We start from the raw sequence: 26,526 nt of genomic DNA on the forward strand, positions 1-26,526 counted from the left end.
GCACTGCAGGCAGGTTCTTTACTGTCTGAGCCACCAGGGACGCCCCAGGGAGCTTCACCCTAGCTGTAAACTGCCAACGGTAAACATGCCAGGTTCCTCATCACCCTATAACAGAAATTCTGCATCTCACTGCTGTGGGCTCAGAGAGGGTAGGTGAGCTCCCCAGAGCCACAGGGCTAGCTCCTGTCCTGACCAGGCCCAGAACCCAGATCTGTGGAGTCTAAACCAATGTGCTTCCTGCTCCGCCTGTTCACTCTTTAACTCTGTTATCTCTGCTCCCAGGATGGGGGGTGGGGGTGCAGGCACCTTAGAGTCATGGGACAGGGACACCTTGGCATGAGGGGAAGAGCAGGGAAGAAAATAACCATGAAGGTTCTTCACCATGCCAGGCACCGCCTCAGCTCTGTGCATTTAACCAAGTGTTCAGGGCGCTGTCCCTTCACACACCCTTATGAGACAGGAAATGGAGGTGCTGTGAAGTCAGGCCACCAGTCAAGAGCCACAGAAGTCGTCGGTGGGGAGGCAGGATTTGAACCCCCAGGATGAAGGCACCAGGCCCTGCTGGGGGCCCCTTGCCTCTGGATTTGACCCCCAGAGTATGTCGGTGTTTTCCCTCCATCTCCCACCTGGTCTTAAAAACAGTGCTGTTGTTCAGGAGGGAGGGGGCCTACGTATACTGCTGGCTGATTCATGCTGATGTGTGGCAGAAACCCACCAACACTGTAAAGCAATTATCCTCCAATTACAAATAAATAACAATGTTGTTTTAAGTGATCCCAGTTCAGTGCCAGTCTTCAGGGTTCTCTGTAAGAGAGCAAACCCTGGGACAGGAGCTGGAAGGCTAGAGTTCCAGAAAACCATGGAAAGTCCTGAGCGCACTGAGGCTACATCCCTCGCAGGAACACAGGCAGGGCCCCATGGGGAAGCCCCAGTCCCAGGTCTGTGGTTCCCAGCATGAGAGCCTGCGTGTGGAGGCACCTCACGCGGCCTGGGGGGCTGCACCCAGGAAGGGAGTGAAGTGGAAGTTCCCAAGTTCTAACGCCTCCTGGCCTGTGAAACACCACACGTTAGACGGTCATCACAAGCTAGCCAGACCCCTAACTATACACTCCACGCCCTCCCCCTCACAATGGAAACCAGCAAAGTCCAGTGCACGCTCTATGAATAAAACACCTCTTTTGGAGAGAATGGTTTTAAGGAGGGAAAAAAACCTCAGGACAAAGCCAGTGGCAGAAACTTGGAATCTCCCAGATTCCTAGAGGAGAGGTTTTAGAAACTGGCAGGAACAAACACGACATGCCCCAAGGCGTCAGAAATGGGCCTCTCTGACATCAGACTTTGTGCAGAAACGGGATCTCACTGGCGATTTCCTTGCAATGAACCAGGCCTGTGGGCCAAAGACAAGTGACACTTTGGTTTGCAGTGAGACACGCCCACACACGCGTGAGCCCCTGTGGGCTAGAAGGTGGCCGGAGCTGGTTTATGACCGCAGGCCTCATGCCTCTTGTTCACACCATCCTGCTCATAAGGACGCCTGCTAGACGCGGGCCCCAGGACGTGGTTGCGTAGAGACAGGCCACTAACCGACGTTATCTTCAGGAGCTTCTAACCCATAGGGCTTCCCCGGTGGCTCATACGGTAAAGAATCTGCCTGCAATGCAGGAGACCCAGGTTCCATCCCTGGGTTGGGAAGATCCCCAGGAGAGGGGAATGGCAGCCCACGCCAGTATTCTTGCCTGGAGAACTCCATAGACAGAGGAGCCTGGTGGGCTACAGTCCATGGGGTCACAAAGAATCAGACACGACTGAGCAACTAACACTTTTACTTGGTAACCCAAGAGCTTGCTAATCCCTTTCTTGGGTCCACTGAGATAGAGCCTGCTCCCCAGACGCCCTCTACTGGCCTCTCCAGATTAAACAACTGGATATGAACTTTCCGGCCCCCAAACAGGAGAGTACAAGAACGTGAACACCGCAGCAGGGTGCTGGGGCGGGCGGTCACTCTGCCAGGCGGCCATTCATTCACCTAGACCATAAAACAGCTGGCTGGATGGCCACTCGACAAGGATATAACAGACACCCCAAGCATGCAGGATACGGAGGTCTGAGCTAAGGTGAAGCTCCCGGGCCTGCCTCATGGAACCCAGTGTGCGGAGGGCAGCCACCAGCGAAAGGACACACAGGACGTCTTCTGAAAGCGGGCTGTCAGCGCAGGAAGGATGGAGCGCTTCAGGTCACCGTCCGAATCTGGCTCCCTGTGCTCCCCGTCACTGCTTCCACCCTCTGCCCCGTCTCTAATTTTCAGCCTCCGCTGAAGAGCCCACTCGCCCAAGCCTGGATCTGCTACCAGGCGGCAGGCGCGCCGTACCTTGATGCCGGCGTTCCTCAGCGTCTCCAGGGTGGGCCTCACGTCCGCCTGCAGCTGGTCCTCCACCCCCGTCAGGCACAGCAGCTCCATCTCCATCTCCAGGCTCTCGATCACCGTGGCCACTTTCAGGGAGCGGTCATGCACGCTCAGTTTGGCCTGGACATAGCGGGCCTGGGACACACCAGGGACCACGGTCACGCCGTGGGGTGGGGAGGTGCACGGCAGGCCAGGCCCGCTTAGGGCAGGGATCCCAGCCCCTGGGTGAACCTCAAAGTGGTGAAGCTGAGATCTTCGGCCTCCTTCCAAGCTCATCAGCCCAGACACCGGAGGTGGAGACCAGAGTCCCAGCCTTCGCTCTACGCTCACCTGCTGCGCAACTCCCAGCAGGTCGTTAAACTTCTCTGAGCCTCAGTTGTCTTCCTCCACAAAGAGACAATAATAGCCCCGACTGGACTGAGTTTTCACAAGGATTAGCACAACTCTAGACCTCAAAAAACAGTAGGTTCTCCCCCATAAACATACACTGTAACCAAGAACCAGGTTGTCTAAAGACGACATCCCACTTCCAAAGACTACTGACCCAACCCTTCCGTTTAACCCCTCTTTATACGGTTAGCAAGGATATGGTCATTTCAAAGCATATGCCTTTAAAGTTCAGAAAACGGTAGAATGCATCAGGGCTAGAACTCCTGTTAAATCAGACTTCACAGAGAACTCACGCCTGTGAAAGGGACAGACCAAGCACAGTTTCTCCGGGTGGAGCAGCTCAAGGCCCCCAGAAGCCTCTCCCTGCAGCCTGCTCTCTCTCTCCCTTCCAGTCATGTATAAATATAGTCGTTTAGCTTTGTGCCAGGACAGGGGGTACAACAAGGACCCCTCCTCAAGGAGCACACAGTCCATGGGACAGGATGACAATTAACAAGACATATTTATACCGCAAGGCTTGGCTGTGAAAGTCAACGACCTAGTTCACAGCCAACACTTTCTACAGCTTAAAAAACATCAGAGCCCCAAGAAAGTTTACAATTTCAAATTTAAAGGTTTCATTTCAAATTTCCTAGAAGATTTACAATTTCTACCCTAAGTGCTGGGGTACAAGAGCAAACCAGACCAGTAAAGTTTGCTCTCAAGAAGATTTTATTCCAAAAAGAAGATATTAAAGAGAGCGTTGAAATATACACATTAACAAAGTCGTCATATTACAGCTGTTGATAAATGCAAATGAAGAAAGCTCAACAGGGTGACAAGGGGAAGGGATGAGGTAGGACTGCCTTAGATGGGGAGCCAGGAAGACTTCTCGGAGGAGGAAGCATTTGAGCTGAGACCCAAAGGCAGCAAGCGAGGCGGGCCACGGGGTTCCACGAGGGAGGAGAGCTCTAGGCAGAGAGAAGAAGCTAGTGTGCTCGGAAATGACATCGGCCTGGGCCAGAGCAGAAGGGAGGGAAGACGGCGAGGGGGGCAGGGCTCAAGGCCAACAGGAAAGTCACAGAACCCACTTACCTCAAAGTCTTGATACTGCTCCTCTGCTAGAGATTTCTTCGCCACCACGAGCACCCGGAGCCCCTCCCGGGCCATGTTCCCACACTGAAAAGCAGGCGCCGGTCAGTGGAGAGCCGCGCTGAGAGGTGAGTCCCCACCTCTCCCTGGGGATAGCTGGAGGCTGAAGCAGATGGGACCCCTTCCAGTCCAGGGAGGACCCCTGGCAAATCACAACACTGCTTCCTCCTAAAGCCGTCTCCCTGAGCAAACCTTCTAAAAGGGGTTCAAAATTTAAGCCAACGCAGTCTGACTTAAATCTGGATATTTCTGGCTCGTTGGAAAAACTGCACCTCTGACAAGAGCACTTTCCCAAATGACCACAGTCAATGACGCCACAAGACAGCTGTTCCCATGAAACACAGTTGTCAGGCGAGGAATGTGCCAATATGTTTAATACACACCGTGTGACTCTGCCAGAAAGCACATCCCGGCCCGTCTCAGTCACCTGCCTTACCTGCCCGGCCCCTGTCGGCATGTGGGACTGCTAGCTCGCTAATCAGAAATGTATTGTCCCTGAATTTAAAATGTGAATTCTGCACCTGGAGCTAGGAGATGGCACAGAAACGGCCTGAGACAACAGGCAGTTCCTCCCCTCCAAGGTATGGCCAGTTCTCATGTCACAGCCTGGGACAAGGCAGCCTGGGGCTGGGGCCCCACGATGCCCACCTCCTGGTACCCACATCCCTGTATGATCACCTGCTCTGAGGATGCAATGGACCCAGGGCCTTCTTCCCGACAGACAGAAAGCAGCTAAGTGAGGGAAGGTCATTTCAGAGGAGGCGGCTCCTGTTTAACCTCTGTTCCCGTGCTTGCTGTCTCTGACAAAACCAGGGCCACGTGTGTGCTGCCTTACGCACAGACCCACAGCACGAGGAACATGGCTGCCTCCAGCCAAGAGGAACTGCGGAGCTGAATCCCACCCCCAACTGCTAAGCGAGCTCAGAAGCGGGTCCTGCCCCAGCCGAGCCCTCAGATGAGACCCTGGCCCTGCGCGACCCCTTGACCCCGGCCCGAGAGCTGAGCAGAGGGCCTGGCTGAGCTGTGCCTGAAGCGCTGACTCGCAGAAGTTGTAAGAAACAACCCTTCTTTCTAAGCTGCTGAATTTGGGGGTGACCTGTTACATGGCCACAGCAAACGCACACAGGCCCCCGCCTGCCCGTTCACACAAGGGACAGGCTCCAGAACGCGCTTCCTGGGCCCCACGTCTGCGCCGTGCATCCCGCTCACCTCTTCCTCCAGCCAGTCGTTATACTGCACGATGCCCGCCATGACCACATCTGCTCCCTTCATGTAGAACGTGATCTCCCCGGTTGACTCATCCTGGAGAAGGGGCGGGGGGCGGGAAGCATGAACACGCGGGAGGAGCCTGCCTTCCGCGCCAGCGCCCACTGCCCACGAGCGGCGCCACGCGAAGTGTCCTTCTTCAGCGGGTGTTGCTGTGTGCTCACTTGGCCAGAGATGGAAAGCGAGATGCCGGGGGTTTGGGGAAGGGGAGAGCTCGCTTTGGGGCAAAGGCCACAGAAGAGAGAAGAAAACTCAAAGCCCTTGGAAGACGGTTAAAGGATCAAAGCCAGATCAATAGGACTGAAGAGCTCTGTTTTTACAGGTATCCCTATTCTAACAGAACGGACTCCCACAATGGAAGACCGTTTTAAACTGATACACAGGGCAGCCAGGGTGGCTGAAAGGTGGTCTATCAGAAAGAGTCTGGGAAGTAAGATAATTCTCGGGGTCAGGGCTTCTCCGCCTCGGTGATGTTGACACTAGGTAGGGGCTGGAGAATTCTTTGCCACAAGAAGGCTGGACTGTGCATTGCACCATCTCTGGCAGCATCCCTGGGCCTCTCCCCACTAGATGCCAGCAGCAAGCCCCATGACGACAACCAAAATCTCTCCAGATATGAACAAACATCCCCTGGAGGACACAGCGCCTCAGCTAAGAACCACCGGTCTAGGCAAAGCTGGACCCTAAATGAGGTCCAGCTGGACCCTAGCTCAGCCCTCGACTCGAGGACTCAGCTAGAGAAGAAGGTACGCAGATTCTCGGCCCACACCGACCAGCTGTTCTGGGGAGAGGCTGACACCGCAGCCCAGGCGTCAGATGCTTACACCCAGCACCAGCTCCCGGCTGTGTGCACCTGGACAGACTGCTTCTCATCTCTAGACCTCGCTGGCCTCCTCTGTGAAGCTGGGATCCTAACAACTCTAACCACGTGGCTTGCTGGGGCTTAAGTGAAATAATCTACATAGAGCAGCGAGCAAAGGGCCAACACCTACAAAACTGCTGGCCCAGACTTATTACTCCTGTTGGAGTGATAGTAACTCCTTGAGACCCTCAGCTGCACTGCTTGTAGAAAACAGGGGTCTGAATGAGGGTGGTTTTGTCCCCAGGGGACTTCCAACTCGTCTCAACACGTATCTGACTGTCTCAACCCGGAGGTGCTACCCGCATATAAAGGCTAGAGAACAAGGATGCTGCTCCCCATCCTAGGGGCTCCCCAGGGGGCTCGGTGGTAAAGAACCCGCCTGCCAATGCAGGAGGCGTGGGTTCAATCCCTGGGTGGGGAAGATCCTCTGGAGAAGGAAATGGCAACCCACTCCAGTATTCTTGCCTGGGAAATCCCATGGACAGAGAAGCCTGTAGGCTACAGTTCATGGGGTCACAAAGAGCTGGACATGACTTACCAACTGAACAACAACAATCAGCCTACGATGTCCAGGACAGTCCCCGCAAAAGAGAACCATCCCACCCCAAACGTCAGTAGTGCGGAAGTTGAGAAGCCCTGGTTTTAAGGAACTGATGGTGAAACTGCTGATTGTTATCCCATGACTCTTTCCTCAATGACCTTCATCACAGGGAACCTGGAGGCAGTGGAGACGGGCAAGGGGAACAGCCCAACCACCACCCCCTGCGCCTAAACTCTGCTGCCCCAGGAAGCCCAGAATGCATGGTCTCTAAGCTCCTCATGGAAGAGGAAATGAATACCCAGTGCCAAACCAGTGGTACAGTTTCATCTTCTAAAGTGACTTCTGAACGCCTCTGATCACTGACCATCTTTTCCAACAGTGTGCTTACTCGTAAAAGCACCCACAGGCCACGACAAAGCACCTGCATTTTAGCCACATTACAAACGCAGGCTGCTTCTTTGATGGACTGCATCTATGCTTGCTTGTGACCCGGGCCAAAGACAGCTATGGGGCCTGAACATGAACACATCAGGTTTCTCTTTTTGCTCTTCATTTCCCCTTCACCCAAAAGGCACTGTGGGAAACAATGCCCTCCACCCCAGCTTCGTCTGCTCCAGAAGGGGCTCAGAAGAGCCTGGGCATCTCGGCCAATATAAATACTGCACCGACTCTCTCCTCCCCTGAGTCACTTCCTCCCACCAAGTTCATCGCAAGGTTACTCTGTTCCCATATTATGGCAAGATTACGCTGTAAATTTACAGAGATCTGCCCGTTGTGTTGCATCGTTTGGGGGCCTCATCTTTTTCCACTGTGGTCTGATTCTGGCACCTGTTCAAAGGCTTCTTTTATTCAGACAATGACAAGGGTCATTGGGTCTCTACCAACGATCCGACTTCGGCACGCCACATGGGAAGGGTGCGGGAAGGGCGATGGAACATCTTCAAAAACAACGAAAACAAAACCAGCGGCCCAGAGCTGAACACACAAGCCCCAAGGAAACCGGCTTCTCGAACCTGGCCGACCTTCTCAGAAGAGAGAGTCATGCAAAGACCAGACCTTGCTTTGTGAGTGTTCAAATGCTGCTCAGTTCCGCCCACAAGCTCACAGGTGTTTGAGGGTTGACGGGGACTTCCCTGGTGGCCCAGCGGTTAAGAATTCACCTTGCAATACAAGGGACACGAGTTTGACCCCTGTTCGAGGAACTAAGATCCCACAAGCTGGAGAGCAGCTAAGCCCAAGCATCATAACTAGGGCCCATGTGCTGTGACCAAGACCCAACTGAGCCAAATAAATAAATAAAAATAAAAATACACTAACTGTCAACAGTCATAAACCAAGTTGAGAACCGTTTTGTAATAACTGAGGGCAAACCTCCTCACATCAGGTAACTGGACCCACAACAGGCAGAAGAGATGGACACCTGGGAACAGAGTTTCTCAGCCCCGGCCACGACAACCATTCAGGGTGGAACATTCTTTGTTAGGAGGCTGTCCTGGCCTCTACCCACTAGATGCCAGTGGCATCACCCTCTGATTTGTAACAACCAAAAAATGTCTCCACACGTCCCCACGTCCCCTGGGGGTAAGATGGCTCCAGGATGAAAGACATTTAGTGAAAAGACGACAGTGAGGTTTGTGCAGAGAGGTGAGCTAGTCCCACGGCCCTGAGCTGCACTCAGCAAAACCAAGACAAAGAGGGAGATGGGTCAGGAAATAGAAATATCAGCAAAATAACCTGCATTTCATTAAAGACAACTAACAAAGATGGACGTGCACGGATTCACTGTTTGTACTGAGACACAGAAAACAATCTAAGTGTCCAGGAAAGTGACCTTTGATTAAATGATGCTACATTTTTTCCAACAGAACACTAAGCGCTCATAAAAAGCATGTTTTAATGACAGGAGAATATTTTTAGCATACCTATCGTTCAATGGAGGGGGTGGGATTTTACAAAGTTTTAGGTAGAGTTTGATGTCAATTTTATAAAAATGTGTGTGGCTATTTACACTCATTTATGCTTAGAGAGAAAAACAGAAGGAAATTCCCTGGAAAGGCAGGAGTGAGTGAGTCAGTCTTTGGGTGGTGGAAACACAGATGGATGGCTCTACCCCTCCGCTTTAACATGTATTTGTTCTGAATGCCTTAGGTGGCTGCTGATTTTTCAAAGTATGACCTGGGAAGGACAGAGAGCCCATCCAACAGTATCCCAGACATACACCCCATTCTTGCTGAGGGCAGAGCCAGGGGTCACGGCTCGTAAACTATGACGCGAGCCTGAGCATGAGAGCCCTTCGCAACACACGGGAGGGGACATACTGCGCCCGCTTCTAGAACAGCTGATATCGGGACTATCTGATGATGACTCAACCCCCAAATGACTCCAGCAGAGCCCACGGCCCTAGAACTTGGAAAAATAATGGCTGGGACAAAATCACAGTAGGAGATAATGACTCTAATTCCTCCGGAAACACCCACCCACAGGATTCATGTGGCTGCTTCCAGGCCATGGACGTTCTTGACATCAGACATGAAGTCAAGACATGGTTTGAAGGCATGGGGCAGGCAGGGTGCAGGCCAGTGGGTCCCACTTAAAAACTGCCAAGGATATACATCCGGTAGAGTCTGAGGACCTACTGGCCTCAGGGACATAAAGCCCCTTAAAGGGTGTTGTTTTCAAGGCACATTCCCTGCTGCGTGTCACTGGACCATCAGGACCATGTCTAACTTTAACCTGGAGAAGCGGCCTCTTCAACGACTCCCACTTCCCCCATCAAGTGAGGGGGTTGGACCCAGTGACCCGCTTCGGAGCCAATAGTGTGTCTGCTGCTGCTGCTGCTGTTTAATCGTTAAGTTGTGTTTGACTCTTTGGCAACCCCTTGGACTGTACAGCCCACCAGGCTCCTATGTCCATGGGATTTCCCAGGCAAGAATGCTGGACTGGGTTGTCATTTCCTTCTCCAAAAGTATATCTATTCTCCAATAAAAATTAATTTTTAAAAAATCAGATTTTTTTGGTAAAATATAAACTAATTAAAAATAAAAGCAATTTTAAGGCAGGAGTTAAAAGAGCATCTACAGCTTCCTTTATGTAAAGCTCAGAGAGACAAAGTCAGTCCGTGGTAGAAATGGGACAGCAGTTAGGCCCTTGTGGGGAGGAAGGATGCCAAACCAGAAAGGGGCACAGGGAGCTTCTGGGGTGACGGTGGAGGCGTTCTGGCCTTGTTTTGGGCACCAGGCAAGTTGGGCTAATTTTGCAAACATTTAAGCTGCACATTTATGAAGACTGCACCTTTCTCTGTGTACGCTGTACTCCCATAAAAGTTTCAGAAAATTTAAAAAGAAAATCTGAAACATCCAGGCCAAAATGACACGCTGCTGCATGATCACACGTTTTTCAGTAACTTTTGTGACTGTATGAACGAAAAATCACCGAAAATATTTTACTACGATAAAGGTGTCAAGACTATTCAATGGGGAAACAATGGTCTCTGCAACAAACGATGCTGGGACAACTCATATCCACAGGCAAAAGAATGGAGCTAAAACCCCCACCTCACACCATACACAGGCCTCACTCAAAATGGACTCATGATCACAAGAGATAAAACTACAAAAACTTTTCAGAGAAAACACGGGGGTGAATTTTCATGACCTTGGGCTTAGTTCATGACTCTTAAGTAAGACACCAAAGTCAAGAGCAACAGAGGGAAAAAAATAAATTTCACTTCATCAAAATGAGTAAGTTACGTGCATGAAAAGAATTTTATCAACAAAACAAAAACATAAGCTAGAGTATGAGAGAAAATATTTGTATGTCATATCTCTGATAAGGGACCTAGACCTTCTAATGAACTCTTACAAGACAACGATAAAAGACAACCCAATTAATAAGTGGGCAAATGACTTGAACAGATATGTCTCCAAGGAAGAAATACAAGTGACCAATAAGAATATGTCAAGATGCTCAACATCATTAGCCGTTAGGGAAATGCAAATCAAAACCACAATGAAATACCACTTCATAGCAACCAGGATGGCTACAATGAAAAGAAAATGGAAAATAACAGGCATTGAGGAAGAGAAACCAGAACTTCACATGGTAGAATATAAACAGTGCATCATTTTGCAGAAAAGTTGTGGCAGTTTCTCATAAAGTTAAAAGAGAAATTATCCAGCAGTTGGGAAATAGACCCAACAATTCCACTGCTAGGCATCTATCCTGGGGAACTGAGATTAGGTACTTACATCCTTTTACATGAGTGTTCACAGTAGCCAACTATTCACAATAGCCAAAAGATACAGACAGCCCAAATGCCCACTCATGGGTGAATGGATAACCAACATGAAATATTATTCAGCCATAAAAAGGGATGAAGCATGGATACAGGCAACAGCATGGATGAATCTCTAAAACTTTAGGCTAAGCGAAAGGAGCCAGGAATATTGTGTGATCTCATTTACATGAACTGCCCAGAACAGGTAAATCCTAGGGACAGAAAGAAGACTGGAGACTTCCAAAGACGACAGGCAGGGAGCTTTGAGGAGTGACTGCTCAATGTTGAGGTTTCCTTCGGGGGCGACGCAAGTGCTTCAAAACTACAGAAGTGGTGGCTGTACGACATTATGAATGTACTAAACGGTAATAAATTAATCATGTCAGGAATTTCACCTCAACAGAAAAGAAGATATTTTAATTAAATCAACGAATATACAAGGAGAAATGTATTATTACCAAGAGTTGCCCGATCTACACTCATTAGACCTTTCACTCTGAAATGGGGTTGACCAAAAAGCTGAGCAGCTATCAGAGATCTGTCCAACTGAAGAACAAATTCTCTTACTGCAGAGGGAACTGTATCCTCTTGTTAGTCTGAACAACAGGCAATACTAGAGGAAAGAGAGGGGTAAGAAAGGACGTCCAGCCAGAGACACACATCAGACTTAGGCATGGTTTTTAAAAAACAAAAACAAAATTTTTAGCCATAAACGAAAGACAACTCACCCTCACGATGATGCCCATGCGTTTGCTTTCGTAGGTAAAGGGGAAGAGCTGCAAGATGGTGAAGTTCAGGATCTGGTCGCCAGGGGTCCTCAGCTGCATGGAAGACTGGTCGCGGCCCACCAGCGTTAAGCCCACACTTTCGGTCCACTGCACCAGGGCCACCTAAACGAGACAAGGGCCAAAGGTCAGACACACGGGCGGGCGTCCTGGTGCACAGGTCAAGCAAACGAACAGGAAAGTGGACAGGCACACAGACAGGTGAGCTTAGCGGAGCCTCTGTCCCTCAGGGAGGCTGGGCCAGCACCCCGCTCAGGCCCATGGGGGCCCCGGGCTCACGGCTGCCTCTCTTCCCTTAAGCAGCCATGAGCCGGACTGTGGAGAGAGCTATGCAGGTTCAAGGGTGACCAGTGCAAACAGGGGTCCCGTCAGGAAGAATCTGCACAAGCAAACTGCAAATATCGGGAAAGAAGGAACACGACGTGGTGGGCGGGGGGGTGGCGCACACGTCCAGGCTCCCCACTGAACCTCACGAATATCCAACCGGGAGGGAATCTGCAGTAGCTCTCCACTGGGCAGCTCTGCCCTCCAAGGGCACAGTGTTGGTTGTCACGGCCAGGCAGAGGGTGGACATTTGCTCTTGGCATCTTGTGGAGAGGCCAGGAACTGCTAAACATTCTACACCACACGGGACAGCCCCCTCCCCAACAGAGAGTCATCCCCACCCCACCCCACACGGCAGGCCTGTTGAGGGTGAGAACGCTGGTCTGTGCCGGTGAGGAGACTGAGGCTCGGAGAAGCTCCCAAGTTGTGAGTGGTGATGTTCCGGGGCCGAACCTGGATTCACCTGGTGCACAGCCATGCCCTCCACCGCCCTCTGCACTTGCTGGGGGGCTGGTCCAGTCACCAACTAAAGGTTTTTACAGCCTGAGCAAGGCTTGCTTCGCTGCCCATCAAAAGGCACGGAGGATGCAGATTCCAAGGTGAGGACCAGACCGCTGGGGACGGCAGCTGGCAAGGGCCCGAGCCCCAGCTGGAGGCAGCTGCCCCTGGGAATGGGGGTCCAGGCTGGGCATGGCTTCCAGCTTCTCAAGAAAAACCAGAAACCTGACCTTGCCCCCGAGCGTTCTCAACTTTTCAGTGTAAGCAAGTAAGCTGCGTGTTTTAAATGCCCGTGAAGAAAATGGAACATTCACCTGCAGATGAGTCTGGCCTGGGGTCTTCCGGGAAAGAAGGAAAGAGGAGTAGAAAAGGGGGGAGCTGGGAAGGGGCGAACCCCCCGTTGCCACAGGAAGGGGGATGGCAAGGATGAAGAGCTACAGTGTGTGGATGACAGTGTCGTGTTTCCCTGTCAGAAGAGCCCACAGAGGCAGGAACTGCCAAGCTCCACACGGGGGATGAGGAAACAGAGACGGGAGGGGAGCTGCTCCCAACCGGCAGCTACGACGGGCTGAGATGAGATCTAACCCTAGGTCCAGCAGACCCGAGGCCCAAGAAGTGCCCGTCCTGGGCCATCCAGGCGTCCGTTCTCAAAATACCAGGTGCATGCACCTCAGAGCATCCTCAGTGAGCACCTGGCCACCCTTGACTCCCCGTCACCATCAGAAAATTGACGGGAGGCACCGGGGCCAGAGTAACAGCCCCCAGACATGTCCACCTCCTGGTCCCCGCCGACCTCCCCGCCGACCTCCGCCTCCTGGTCCCCGCCGACCTCCACCTCCTGATCCCCACTGACCTCTGCCTCCTGGTCCCCGCCGACCTCCACCTCCTGATCCCCACCGACCTCCGCCTCCTGGTCCCCGCCGACCTCCACCTCCTGATCCCTGCCGACCTCCGCCTCCTGGTCCCCGCCGACCTCCACCTCCTGATCCCCACTGACCTCTGCCTCCTGGTCCCCGACGACCTCCACCTCCTGGTCCCCGCCGAATTTTTTTGCTACTAACTTATATAAGTCTTCAGAAATGCATTCATGTAACTGTTTGTTCTAATCACTCTGAATTTCAGTATGGCCTGTCTTATCTGCTAACAATTTTCTTTCAAAGTTTAAAATGAAAAAAATCAGTAAAGATTTTAAAAATCTCATCCATATATATGAAAAAGAACACTGAGTAGTAGCTCAGCTGGTAAAGAATCCATCTGCAATGCAGGAGACCCCAGTTCGACTCCCCAGTCGGGAACATCCACTGGAAATCATTCCAGTATTCTTGGGCTTCCCTGGTGGCTCAGAGTCACCTGTAATGTGGGAGACCTGTATAGTCCACGGGGTTGCAAAGAGTCGGACACGACTGAGCGACTTTCACTTTCATTGAAATGCTCACTGGGTAATTCACATGAAGAGAAATTCCTCCCAGCGTTTCCTTTTCTCCATGTATACTACTGAAATATTTTGGCATATACATGTATTTCTTTTATTTTTGCCATTTTAAATTTTGATTAAGTAAATAAATATCCCTACACAATGTGAGATATTATAAATACCTAGCTCTATACAAGACTCAAAAGCTTGACTAAATTTACATCCTCCTTTACATACAAATTTAGTAACAAATAAAAAATAATTCTTCCTCTGATGCTTTCTAACACGACTGCTAGGGAACAGATTTTTTTCATCCTTGCTTTGGAACAACTATTACTTCACTCCTTAAAAATGTATTTAATTGTTCTGAAATGATGTGAAAAGTCTGAGATATTGGGCTTCAAGGAGATACGCTAAGTCCCCGAAAGCCTATTCTTAATGTCAATCAAGAGGACTTTCCTGGTGGGCCAGTGGTTGAATCCATCTGCGAACGCAGAGGACACAGCGCTGGTCCCTGGTCCAGGAAGGTTCCACCTGCTGCGCAGCGGCTCGGCCCGTGTGCCACGACTACTGAGCCCACAGGCCTTAGACTTCGCGACGAGAGAGGCCCTTACGGTGAGAAGCCGAGCACCGCGATTGTGGGTGGCCCCCACTCACTGCATTGAGAGAACCCGCGCGCAGCAATGGAGCCCCAGTGCTGGCCCAAGAAAATAAGAAAGAAAAAGAAAGGACCCGAAACGGGAAGCGGCTTTCAGAGCTGCAGGGGCAGTTCTGGCCTCAGCCAGCCCAGATGCCCCCAGCACAGACCCCACAGGACTGCGCTGGAGGGAAAGCTGAACCGGAAATCTCAAATGAGCACCAGCAACACATGCTCCCAGGGAAGCGTGAACTACAAGGCCTTGGAAACATCTTCTCAGCCTGTATTCTGCCACAGCAACACCCCTACCGCCCCCACCCTCACCCCCGGGGTCCAAGGTCCTAATCAAAAGCTCGAAGGTCTCTTCAGGGGCCGGTTCCAACAGGATATGAGTCCTGCGGGGGGCCTTTCTTTCTCACCTTCCACTCTCTTACTTCAACTAACATTAAGTCAGCCTTAATTTAAAGCTGATCTCTATCCGAAAGACATAAAATCCTCTGGGGCCTACTCAGAAGAGAGCCGTTTAGAATGGGGGGGCTATCTAGGCCTTCTCAACTGCGGTGGAGACAGACATTTCAGGGGTCAAGAAGGGATGCTAGCTACCCCTTTGCAGAACAAGACGATGTGAATAAGGCTACTTCTTTCCCTAGGCAGTGAGAGCTTTAGTTCAAAAGAATCATTCCATATTGCCAAATCAACAAGTCTCACCTGGGATATCACTGAGTCTCACTGAGTAGGGATCTCAGAGGGCCTTGGGTGAAGCTATCTAGAGGTCAAAACGGCAGCAGAAAAATACATCGCATAAAGTGGCTCACTGTTAAAGAACCAGCCTGCCAACGCAGGAGACACACGTTCGATCCCTACACAGAGAGTATCTCCTGGAGGAGCTCATGGCAACCCACTCCAGTACTCTTGCCTGGAGAATCCCATGGACGGAGGAGCCTGGCGGGCTACAATCCACGAGGTCACAAAGAGCTGGACAGGACTGAGCGTTCACGCATGCATCAGGTAAATGAATAAACAAATTAAGAGTCAAAGGCAAATGCTAGAAACCAAGAAAGTGCCAGAGGCGGGATCTGGCTCTGTTGAGTCGGCTGCATAATCCGGTTTGGGTCAGGGGAAAAAAACAAAACAAAACGGAGCCTGCCACTCTACCCTGCCCCCACGAAAATAAAAGCCCATCTGAAGCACTCTCGCCAGAGCTGCCCGTGAAAGGGCTTTTTCATCATTTGTTGGTCAGCAACGAGCCATCTGTGATAAGTTTTAATAATTTTTCCTTTGTACCTGGGAATGTGTGCCTGGGAATTACGCCAGGCAGGCTAAAGAGCCTTGAATTCTTGTCAAAGGCAGGATACATGTGAAACGTAAGAACACGCACAAATCCGCTATCTGATTTATTAATAAAAGGGTTCTTTGGTGGCCTTCAATCAGATAAACAGCCAGGCTTACAAAGAGTGGCCAGTCTGCCTGAGGCCAGCCTTTCAGGATTATAAATGTATCCACAGACCTAGGATGTTCTTTACTGAAGAAATAAGTTTCATAAAACCACCATATGACCCAGCAATCCCACTACAGGGCATACACCCTGAAAAGCCGTAACTGAAAAAGACACATAGACCTCAACATTCACTGCAGCACTGTTTCCAGCTGCAGGACAAGGAAGCAACCCAGATGTCCATCGAAAGACGAACAGATAAAGAAGTTATGGTACATATATACAATGGAATACTATGCAGCCATTAAAAGGAACGTAAAATTTGAGTCAGTACTGATGAGGTGGATGAACTTAGAGCCTATTATACAGAGTGAAGAAAGTCAGAAAGAAACAAATACCATATATTAAGGCACACACATGGATGAACCTCTTTGCAGGGCAGGAATAGAGACTCAGATGGAGAAGAGGCCTGAGGACACAGCAGGGGCGGGAGAGGGCGGGCTGAACCGAGAGCTGCACTGAAATACACACAGCATCCCACGCCAACCAGAGAGCTACTGGGAAGTTACTGCGTAACACAAGGCACTCAACCCGAGGTCCTGTGACAACCCAGAGGGGTGGGATGTGGTGGGGGGGGGGGGGGGGGTTCAAGAGGGAGGGGACATATGAACACCTGTGGCTGATTCATGGTGATGTACGGCAGAAACCAGTGTAACAATGGAAAGCAACTATCCTCAAAAAAAAAAAAAAAAAAGGTTCCAAAATGTGCCACACGGTGGTTGCAGGTTTGACTGTCGACAGGAATAGGGCAGGCAGTGGACTGGGGTAGGGCAGGCCACCGGGGCAGTGTGGGGGGTGCGCCTGGGGAAACAGAGGCAGCAGCCACCCCACTCGGCTCACTGCTGCCAGGCAGAAAGCGGACCCAGTCTTTCCAGGTTCTGATCTTTCTCAGGAGAAGCTGACTCTTACAGAACACTAAGTGATTTTTAAAGTTTGCTGATTAAAAAACAAAACAAAACAAAACAAAAACCATCATGGAGCCAGCAACGTTTGAGAATCAGTGGACAGGCAGTTCCCCTGGAGGTCCAGGAGTAAGGACTAAGGCTACACTGCAGGGGACTCGGGTTTAATAGCTGGTCCAGGAACTAAGGTCCTGCACACCACGTACTGCGGCTAAAACATTTTTTTCACAAAGAATCAGCGATCAAGGTAGCAGAATAAAGGGCCACTCCCTGATCTAAATTCCCTTGCTCTTATACTCAAAATTCATCCTCCTATCACTCAACTCTGATGAAAATCTGAGAAAGAAGGGTGGCATCCCCTCCATTAAAATTCAGCCATTCAGAAATGACTATTTACTTAATCCTCGATGGCCCAAACTAACACGCTGCAGGACATGTCTGTCCACGGATGAGCTCAAACAAACAGGCTAATACGACACTTTTCCAGTGTCCCCCACAGCCCCATGGTCCTGCCTTTTACACAGGACCCCTCTCTTCTGAGCAACCGAACTCCTATTTCAAGATTCCAGCCCGACGGTTAATAAATAACGCTGACGGAGGGTTTTTATCAAGCTCCCGACCACTGTTCTCTGACCTCACCCTCGGGCCCCAGCGCTTGGCAATGGTGGAGCTCCACCAGCCTCCCAAGCCACTCTGCGTCAACACGCCATGCTCCCCCGTGCATGCATCTGAATGCTGGCATTGTCCGCGGCCTGGGGCCGAGAGGCAGGCACCAGGAGGCGTTCAGGAGAGACAGGGATGCAGTCCTGGAGGGAAGGGGAAAAGAGCCTCAAGGCTGCAATCAGACTGGGAGGTTGCCAGCCCCTCCTCAAGGCCACGAGCTTCCCTTCCCCTATAGCGTTTCTCCTCACTCTTTGCAACAGGGCTAAGAAAACACGAAACGAGGCAACTGGGACCTTTCGTGCATGCCGCGCGGTGCAGAGGGACTGAATACGCAAGGCCCTCCGTCACGACGTAGTCACGACGGCCAAAACAGGGGCCCACCTAAACGTCATGCTTGGGAGACAGGAAAAATAATCTGTGCTGTATCTCAGCAGTCACTCAGAATCTTCCCATCATAGACGGTTACTGGAAAGGGATTAATGCAAGGGAACAAGTCAAGGTCGTTGAACTTATAAGGTATATATACATACACACACACACCAGAGAGAGGTAGCAAAAACATCAAAATATTTTTGGCTTTTTTTTTCTTTAACTTTTTTCTTTTTCTATAAAAAGCTCTTGCTACTGTTTTCTTTTAGATATATAATTTATTTCCGGCTGTGCTGGGTCTTCATTGCTGCACAGGTTTTCTCTCGTTGCAAAGAGCAGGGCTTACTCTCGAGTAGCGGTACTTTGGTGGTTTCTCTTGTCATAAAGCCAGGCTCTGGAGCACAGGCTCAGTAGTCGGGGTGCACGGGCTCTGTGGTTCCCCGGCATGGGGGATCTTCTCGGATCAAAGACTGAAGCCCTGTCTCCCGCACTGGCAGGCGGATTCCTTACCACTGAGCCACCAAGGAAACCCTGTTGCTCTAATAATGAGTGCGGGCTCAGTTACTTCAGTCGTGTGTGACTCTGCGACCCCATGGATTGCAGCCCGCCAGGCTCCTCTGTCCATCGGATTCTCCAGGCAAGACCGGAGTGGGGAACAGAAAGTAAAATCCACCCTAGAGCAGCTGTACCTTCCACTGCACACCCCCCTGTTACGTCACCCCGTCTACATTACTCCCAGCCCCTGACATTTCAATGGATGCAGGGATGCTCTCCATCTCCGGAGTCTGAAGAAGCCCCCTCCACTGCACCCCACCTCTGACGGTGCCAAACGTCCTCGAAAGGATGGGATGTGGTTAGGGCGAAATCCTCCCCAGCAGACTTCATCCATTTCACTTCCCTGGGGAGTCACTGTACTGGGCTGGGGGAGGGCGCTGCCCCCAGGCTGTAATCAATAGCTGAATAAAGACACTTCAAGGCTTCCCAGGCGGAATGCACACAGGAAACAAATTTAGGAAATCCTGCTTTCTGTTACAGGAAATGAATCCTGGGCCAACTGGTAGGAATTACTCCAGCAGCTCCGAAGTAAAACGGATACTGGCTTCTGTGTGTATTCCATCAACTGACCTTGCCTGCACCAGTGAGGCTCTACTGATATAGAATTTCAAAGGTAGGATTCTAGACCCTGCTGCTCCTACATGGAATCCCAAAGAGATCTGGAAACAGGACGACTTTCTGAAAGATTTCATTGGCAACAGATTCGGCCAACTTTCTGTCAGATGGTCTATTTACATAAACAGATTTCTGTTTTGAGGTATGCGTCTTTTGAAGTAGTTTAAAAGGTTGGTGGGGAAAATATTAACAGTGGTTACTTACACCTTTTAGTTGGGGCTTCCCTGGTGGCTCAGTGGTAAAGAATCTACCTGCCAATGCAGGAGACTCGGGTTCAGTCCCTGATCTGGGAAGATTCCCTGGAGAAGGAAATGGCAACCCACTCCAGTGTTCTTGCCTGGATAATCCCATGGAGAGAGGAGCCTGGTGGGCTATAGACCACGGGGTCAAAAACAGCTGGACACAACTTGGCAACTGAACAACAACACATCTTTAGTTAGCAGGGTTTTGGCTTACCTTTTTTCTTCTCTACATTTTCATATATTCTATCACAAACCTGAAATAACTGAATAATAAAAAAAAATAAAAGTCATGGCGACAAGGAAACCAAGAAAGTAACACTGACCTCTATGAAGACACCAAAGACCAAAAGAAATATCTTTTAAAAAAGAAACACTATTCAGAATCTTAGCAAACCAGAACAAATCTGAATCCAGAGGTGATTAACGGACAGCAGAGATAAAGGGCTCTTCTCTTTAACAAAAAAGGAGCTGAGAAGCACACAGCATTCCATGGAAGATTTACCTTTGTGGAAAAACCTTTGCACAGCCCTAAAACAAATATATCAAAGTTCAGCAGGAACCAGGGGTGCGGCAGGCATTAAAGACCACCACAGATGCATGTCAATAGTCAACAGGAGCCCGGAGGCAGAAGTGCTCGTCCAACCACACCACTTGGAACCTGTTCGAATTTAAATTCTACCAAGTAGCCACAAGCTACTGGTTCCCAGTCCATAACATCAAGACTCTGGTCCTTTCTCACATGGACCATTCGCTGGTGTCATCCTCCCATTCCCAAATGGAAAAGCAAGATCAAGCAGACGAACCCTGGTGAAGAAACAGTGCCAAATGTGACAAGCTTTTGGTTCCAGGGCAGACGCCCCAAGAGACCAGTAGACTCATCCATCCCTACAGTCCCTCCCTCCTCTTCTTTCTGCACACAATTCCCATCTCAGAATGTGGCCAAGGGCTACCACATTTTTCACCCCTAAAAAGCCTGGTATCAGTGGTCACAGATCAACTGGGCCTCACAGTTTGAGCTCTTCCACAAATACCGAGCAGACGGAAGGAGGAATCTCCCAGGGTACCCATTCCGTTGCCCCAGAGAAGGAGGAAGAAAGGACCTCATGGGGAAAGATGCACCGAAGTGTCCTTCCTGACCTTTGGAGAAGATTCCCGTTGTGCTTCCCTCGACCACATCAACCACCGGCTCACTGATGTTCTCAGAGGGGTCCAGACTTTGAAAACACATGAATGAGTTTCAGCCTGAGTTCCTTCCTTCCCAGGAACAGTTCAGCTGAATGGGGCATAGGAGAAAAGCTTGCTTCTGGTAGGGGAAACACGCTGAAAGCCCCCACCCTGACCAGGCACCATAGGTAACAATCTGCACGAGACAGGAGGTCCTAGTAAGGAACACGGAACTAACAAGCCAGCTCCAACCGGAGGAGTTAGGTAAAGGCCCAAAAGGGACGCCACGTGTCCAACCTCCCAGAACCCTTCTCGCTGGCAGCCACTTTGGCTGAGCAGTAGATGTGCTACCAGAAAGGACCCTGAGTCAGAGTGATTGGCCAGAGAAAACCTGGAAACGAATCCCATCCCATGTGGCTGGGAGCCACATGGCAGAGCAGTTCTCCTGGCTCCCTTACTCTCCTGCTCTCTACTGGGGTGCCCCTTCCCAACAAAGTCTCCAGCGTGGCTGTCTCTTCAGACAGTTCTTTCCTGAGTATTAGACAAGAGCCCGCTCTCAGGCCCTGGAAGAGGTTTCCCTTCCTGCAACATTTTCTTTGACTCCACCTACCAAGGCTTTTGTCTACAATTTGTTCAACCACGTGCTTTACCGGGAGGCTGAAGGCTGAGCCAGCAAAAGCAGGTGCTGCCTGGGTCCAACCTCTGGTGCTCACCAGCTATGCAACGTTGGCCAAGTTGCTTACCCCCTCTGTGCATCTGTCTCCTCATCTGTAAATCAGAAATCATGATAGAAACCACCTCCCAACACTGTTGGAAGCATTAAATAGTAATAGTCACTGACGTGGTTCAGACGGTAAAGAATCCACCTACAATGTGGGAGACCAGGGTTCGATCCCTGAGTCAGGAAGATCCCCTGGAGAAGGGAATGGCAACCCACTCCAGTACTCTTGCTTGGAGAATTCCATGGACGGAGGAGCCTGGTAGGCTACAGTCCATGGGATCACAAAGAGTCAGATATGACTGAGTAACTAATACTTTCAGCACTTTCCCAAAGCTGTTGTAAGCATTAAATAATAATAGAGTCAGTTTCACACAATTCCAGGTGCATGGTAAATGTCAACTGTCATTGATGTTGTTCAGTAACCCAGTCGTGTCCAACTTTTTGTGATTCCACGGACTGCAGCACACCAGCCCTCCCTGTCACTTGCCATCTCCTGAAGTTTGCCCAAGCTTACAGCCACTGCATCAGTGATACCATCCAGCCACCTATCTCATCCTCTGACGTCCTCTTCTCCTTCTGCCCTCCATCATTCCCAGCATCAGGGGCTTTTCCAATGAGTCAACTGTCATCACATACATATTAAAAAACAAACAAACAAACAAACTTCATGTACCACAGAAGCCCCTCCCTCCTTCTTGAAATTAATAATAATAGTAATAGTTGGGATTCCCTGCAACGCTGGTGGAAGAGTAAAATGGTTAAAAAAAAAAAAATCCCGGGAAGCGCTCTCGTATTTATATAAACAGATTCATTCAGTTTGACCCGTGGGATTTATTGACCATTTACTAAAAGCCTCACAACACCCTCTGGTGGGTTCCATGCCACAGATCCACCGTGAAGATAAGAAACCTGCCCAGGTGTGGAGCTGGGAACCCAGGATCCATGTGCTCAACTGTCTCACTCCAGCTGCCCCTACGGACGTGGCCTGGTGTCTTGTTTAATGTAGACTCCTAGTGCCTGGCCCATGGGAGGCCCTCAAAGATACCTGGTGAAATCATGAACCCAGTTACACCATTTCTACAAACATCAGGTGCAAGGATGCCCATCAGAAATGTTTCTAAGTACTACTGCTTGAAATTAAGGCATAATCTGAATCCAGAAATATGAGCACAGTTAAAAAATGTTATGGTCCACTCATGGGCAGTAAATCTGAAGAACCGTATTCTAATAATATCCAACAAAATTTAGAAACAGGCATGATAAAATATTAAGTGAAAAAAGGAGGATGCAAAACCCTTGCCAAAACTAAAATTCTCATTTTTTTTAAGAAAAAAATACATTAAGACCTAGTAGAGGGGCTATATTTCAAACTAATGAAAATCAATATCTTGTGGTGTCTAAAAATGGTTTAGTAAAAGGTTTAGCAGAAAAGTAAAAGAATCTGGGCTCTGAAAACAAACTCTGGTTAAAGCCCTCACCCTGTCACCCAGGGGGCTGGTGTTAAGTCAGTCACAGAAAACGGCAACTTCACCCGGAAGAAAAGTTTTCTAGGGGACACCACCTTAGCCAAGAAACCTACGTTAGGATCTCTGAGAGCGGGACGCGCCAGCATCGTGTGACTCCAGATACCGAGGCCAGTGCCAGAAACACGTAACCTGAGGCAACATCATATGCGAAGCTCAGACGGACACAACCTGAAGGACACGCTGTAAAACCAAGGTCAAGCATAAAGGTGACGTGACCCAGTAATCCCTCTCCTATACGCACACCGAGGGAAATGAACACACACGTCCACACAGAAACCTGGACACAGATGTTCACAGAAAAACATATCTAAACATCCCACAGGTCCATCAACCAAAGAACAGATAAACAGAACACAGTATCATCCATTCGAAAGCATACTGTTCATTCAAAACAAGGCATGAAGTATTGATACACACCACTACATGGATTAACCTTGAAAACACATGCAAAGTGAAAGAAATGAGGCAGAAAATGAGACACGGTGGATGTTTCCATTTGCATGCAATGTCCAGAACAGGCCAGTCTACTGAGACATAACGCAGGTCAGGGCTTGCCAGGGGCTGTGGGGAGGAACGGTGGGGGTCTGTGGGAAGATTGGCATGGAGGGCTTCCTTTAGGGGTGGTGAAAATGTACTAAAGTCGACTGTGGTGGGGATTTCCCTGGTGGTCCAGGGGTTAAGCATCCGCCTTCCAATGCAGGGGACACAGGTTTGATCCCTGGTCGGGGAACTAAGGTCCCACAACATGCTATCGGGCAACGACTGGGTCCAAGCACCCCGACAAAGACCCTGTGCAGCCGAAATAAATAAAAATTCACTCATCAATTAAATAAAACAACTGTGGCAAGGTTAGAGAACGCCACAAAAATACTATTAAAATAAAAAACACTGAGCTGCATTTCTGTTAAACGGGCAATTGCATGCTATGGTTTAGTAAAGGATTGGATTATATCAATAAAGCTTTTTGAAGGAATGTGGTTCTTTAAGGGACCTGTGTCCCGCGGGCTGGCCGTCTGAACCACAGAGATCGCTTACTCTTCCCTGATTTATGATGCATCTCAAGATCCAGACTGCTCCTTCCGGAGGAAGGGCGGGGCCTTTAGGGACCCAGCATCAACCCGGCTCCCGCCCCCGCGACAGGCGGCTCCACCCGGCGCAGGAGCGCAGCGGGCCGGGCGGCGGGCCGGGCGGCGGGCCGGGCGGCGGGCCGGGCGGCGGGCCGGGCGGCGGGCCGGGCGGCGGGCATGCGCGGGGCTTACCTCGTCCGGGCTGGACGCCTGGTACACGCGGCAGGAGTCCTCGTACTGCTTCTCGGCCTCGGCCTGGTCGGTGACGCCGTTGGACTCGTACACGGGGGTGACGTTGTGGCAGAGCGCGATGGCCTTGACCGCTTCGTGCACGCGGCTGCTCATGGTCCGCCGCACCTTGGTGGTCGGCGCGGAGCCCTTCTGAGCCGGCGGGTCCTGGGGCTGCTGCGGGAGAGGAAAGCAGCGAGGAGAACCAGGACACGGAGGGGCCTCCAGGGGAGCCTGCTCTAGCACGTGCCGCCCTAGGGGCGCACACTTCAGGGATCCAGTCACTGGGCTCAGCCAAAATCAACAAATACCAAATAAACAGGAAGAAATGACAGCCAAGGGAATGTGGGCGAGGCCCCCGGGAATGCTGGGTGGTGTGGGCGGCTCCGCCACGCTGCCAGCCATGCTGGTGTTTCAGACCAGGGCTCCGGACTCAGCACTGCTGACATCTGGGGCTTCCCTGGGGGCTCAGTGGTAAAGAATCTGCCTGCCAATGCAGGAGACCCAAGTTCGATCCGTGGGTCAGGAAGATTCCCTGGAAAAGGAAATGGCAACCCACTCCAGTATTCCTGCCTGGGGAATCACATGGACAGAGGAGCCGGGCGGGCTACAGTCCACGGGGTTGCGAAAGAGATGGACATGACTGCGCGACCAAACAGCAACTGCTGACACTTGAGGAGGATAATTCTCTACTGGGGGGGGGGGGGGGATGCTGCGTGTAGCAGACGCTTAGCAGCTCCTCTGCTCCGTCTCTAGACTCCAGAAACAACCCCAGGTGTCACAGGAGAACAGACAGAAAATGTCTTCAGAGGTGGCCAAATGCCCCATGGAGACCAAAATCCCACCCAGTTTAGAGCCACCGTTTTAACTGTACATCCCTCGCAGTTTAAAATGGAAAACAGCCTCAACGGGGCTCCAGGGGGCGACAAGCATCCCAGGGCAGGTCAGGGAGAACGTCAGTAACACACTGCAAAATGGAACGAACCATCCACTCAAGGTCGATTTTCAAGAGTTAACTGAAGTGTGCTCAAGCTCTGCCTTCCGCACTGACCAAGGACCCTAATTCTCATCTAAGAAGCGGCTGCCCGGCTTACACAGCCCTCATCCACCTCTTCACTATACCTTTCAGCACATGGCTTATCCTCTTAATGGGTTAAGTCTTGGGGAAAACGTTTTGAGCAACACGGTAAAAAGAAAAGCAGAGACATTACTTTGCCAACAAAGGTCCGTCTAGTCAAGGCTATGGTTTTTCCAGTGGTCGTGTATGGATGTGAGAGTTGGACTATAAAGAAAGCTGAGCACCGAAGAATTTATGCTTTTGAACTGTGGTGTTGGAGAAGACTCTTCAGAGTCTCTTGGACTGCAAGGAGATCCAACCAGTCCATCCTAAAGGAGATCAGTCCTGGGTGTTCATTGGAAGGACTGATGTTGAAGCTGAAATTCCAATACTTTGGCCACCTGATGCAAAGAGTTGACTCGTTGGAAAAGACCCTGATGCTGGGAAAGATTGAGGGCAGGAGGAGAAGGGGACGACAGAGGATGAGATGGTTGGATGGCATCACCGACTCAAAGGACATGGGTTTGGGTGGACTCCAGGAGCTGGTGATGGACAGGGAGGCCTGGCGTACTGCGGTTCATGGGGTCACAAAGAGTCGGACACAACTGAGCTTCTGAACTGAACTGAAGGTGAGAAATCTGAGTCTGATACTCAGATAGGTGTCAACAGCTATGTGACCTCAAGCAAGCTGTGTGACCATCTGCCCTCTGGGCCTTGGTTTCCTGCCAATGAGAGGAGGGGCTGGTTTTCAACCCACAGGGGGAGTAGAGGAACCCTGAGAAACGCACTTAGCAGCATCAAACATGGAGGACAAGCAGTCCCTTCCCCACCTGTGTACCATCGGGTACCACGAAGGCTCTGCTTTGAAGAATGGGTTCTACTGCTTTGCTCTGTGCTGTGCTGAGTTGCTCTATTGCCTTAAAATATAACAAAAAATTAAGGGCACTAGAAAGAGACCACTTGTCAGCAGTCTATGAGTTAGTGGTCAGTAAAACTCAGATACACCCCATGGCCCACCTGACCAGCCTCTCTCCAAGCTCCTTATCCTGCCTCAGGGCCTTGCTCTTGCGATTCCCACTGCCTGGAACACTGTTTCCCACATCTTGGCAGAATTAGCTCGTTCCACCTCATCATTCAGGCCCCAAATTCACCGTTGCCTCCTCAGAGATGCCTTCCCCGACCCCCTAATTGGCTCTGCCTCGGGTGCCTGCCCCACTGGGAGCCACGCTTCCATGGGACCACGTGTGCCTCTGTCTTCACTGACTAAAACTGGCTTCTTTACCTGAAAATTCTGCCGTTAGATCGTGAGCACAGAGAGCTTGTCTACTGAACTCTAGTACCAAGGGCAGGAGATAACTTGCCTCCAATATCTGTCCAACAAACAACTTAATTTT

The 26,526-nt window shown here is 50.7% G+C and overlaps 1 protein-coding gene across 4 annotated transcripts in view; it reads right to left on the reverse strand.

Annotated features, from left to right (window-relative positions):
* ATP9A (ATPase phospholipid transporting 9A (putative)) overlaps positions 1–26,526 on the reverse strand; it is a 128,452-nt gene that overhangs the window by 22,639 nt on the left and 79,287 nt on the right. For 3 of the 4 annotated variants that reach the window (XM_027977333.2, XM_042230283.2, XM_012189354.5), the window contains exons 14-18: positions 24,040–24,252; positions 11,599–11,760; positions 5,135–5,227; positions 3,869–3,952; positions 2,369–2,539 (exon numbers count right to left, since the gene is read on the reverse strand). In XM_027977333.2, coding sequence (XP_027833134.1) covers positions 2,369–2,539; positions 3,869–3,952; positions 5,135–5,227; positions 11,599–11,760; positions 24,040–24,252 — 723 coding nt within the window. The remainder of the gene's footprint in view (positions 1–2,368; positions 2,540–3,868; positions 3,953–5,134; positions 5,228–11,598; positions 11,761–24,039; positions 24,253–26,526) is intronic. The other variant, XM_027977334.2, reaches the window with a different exon arrangement.

Source organism: Ovis aries, chromosome 13 (genome assembly GCF_016772045.2).
Source record: "Ovis aries strain OAR_USU_Benz2616 breed Rambouillet chromosome 13, ARS-UI_Ramb_v3.0, whole genome shotgun sequence".
NCBI classification, from domain to species: Eukaryota; Metazoa; Chordata; class Mammalia; order Artiodactyla; family Bovidae; genus Ovis; species Ovis aries.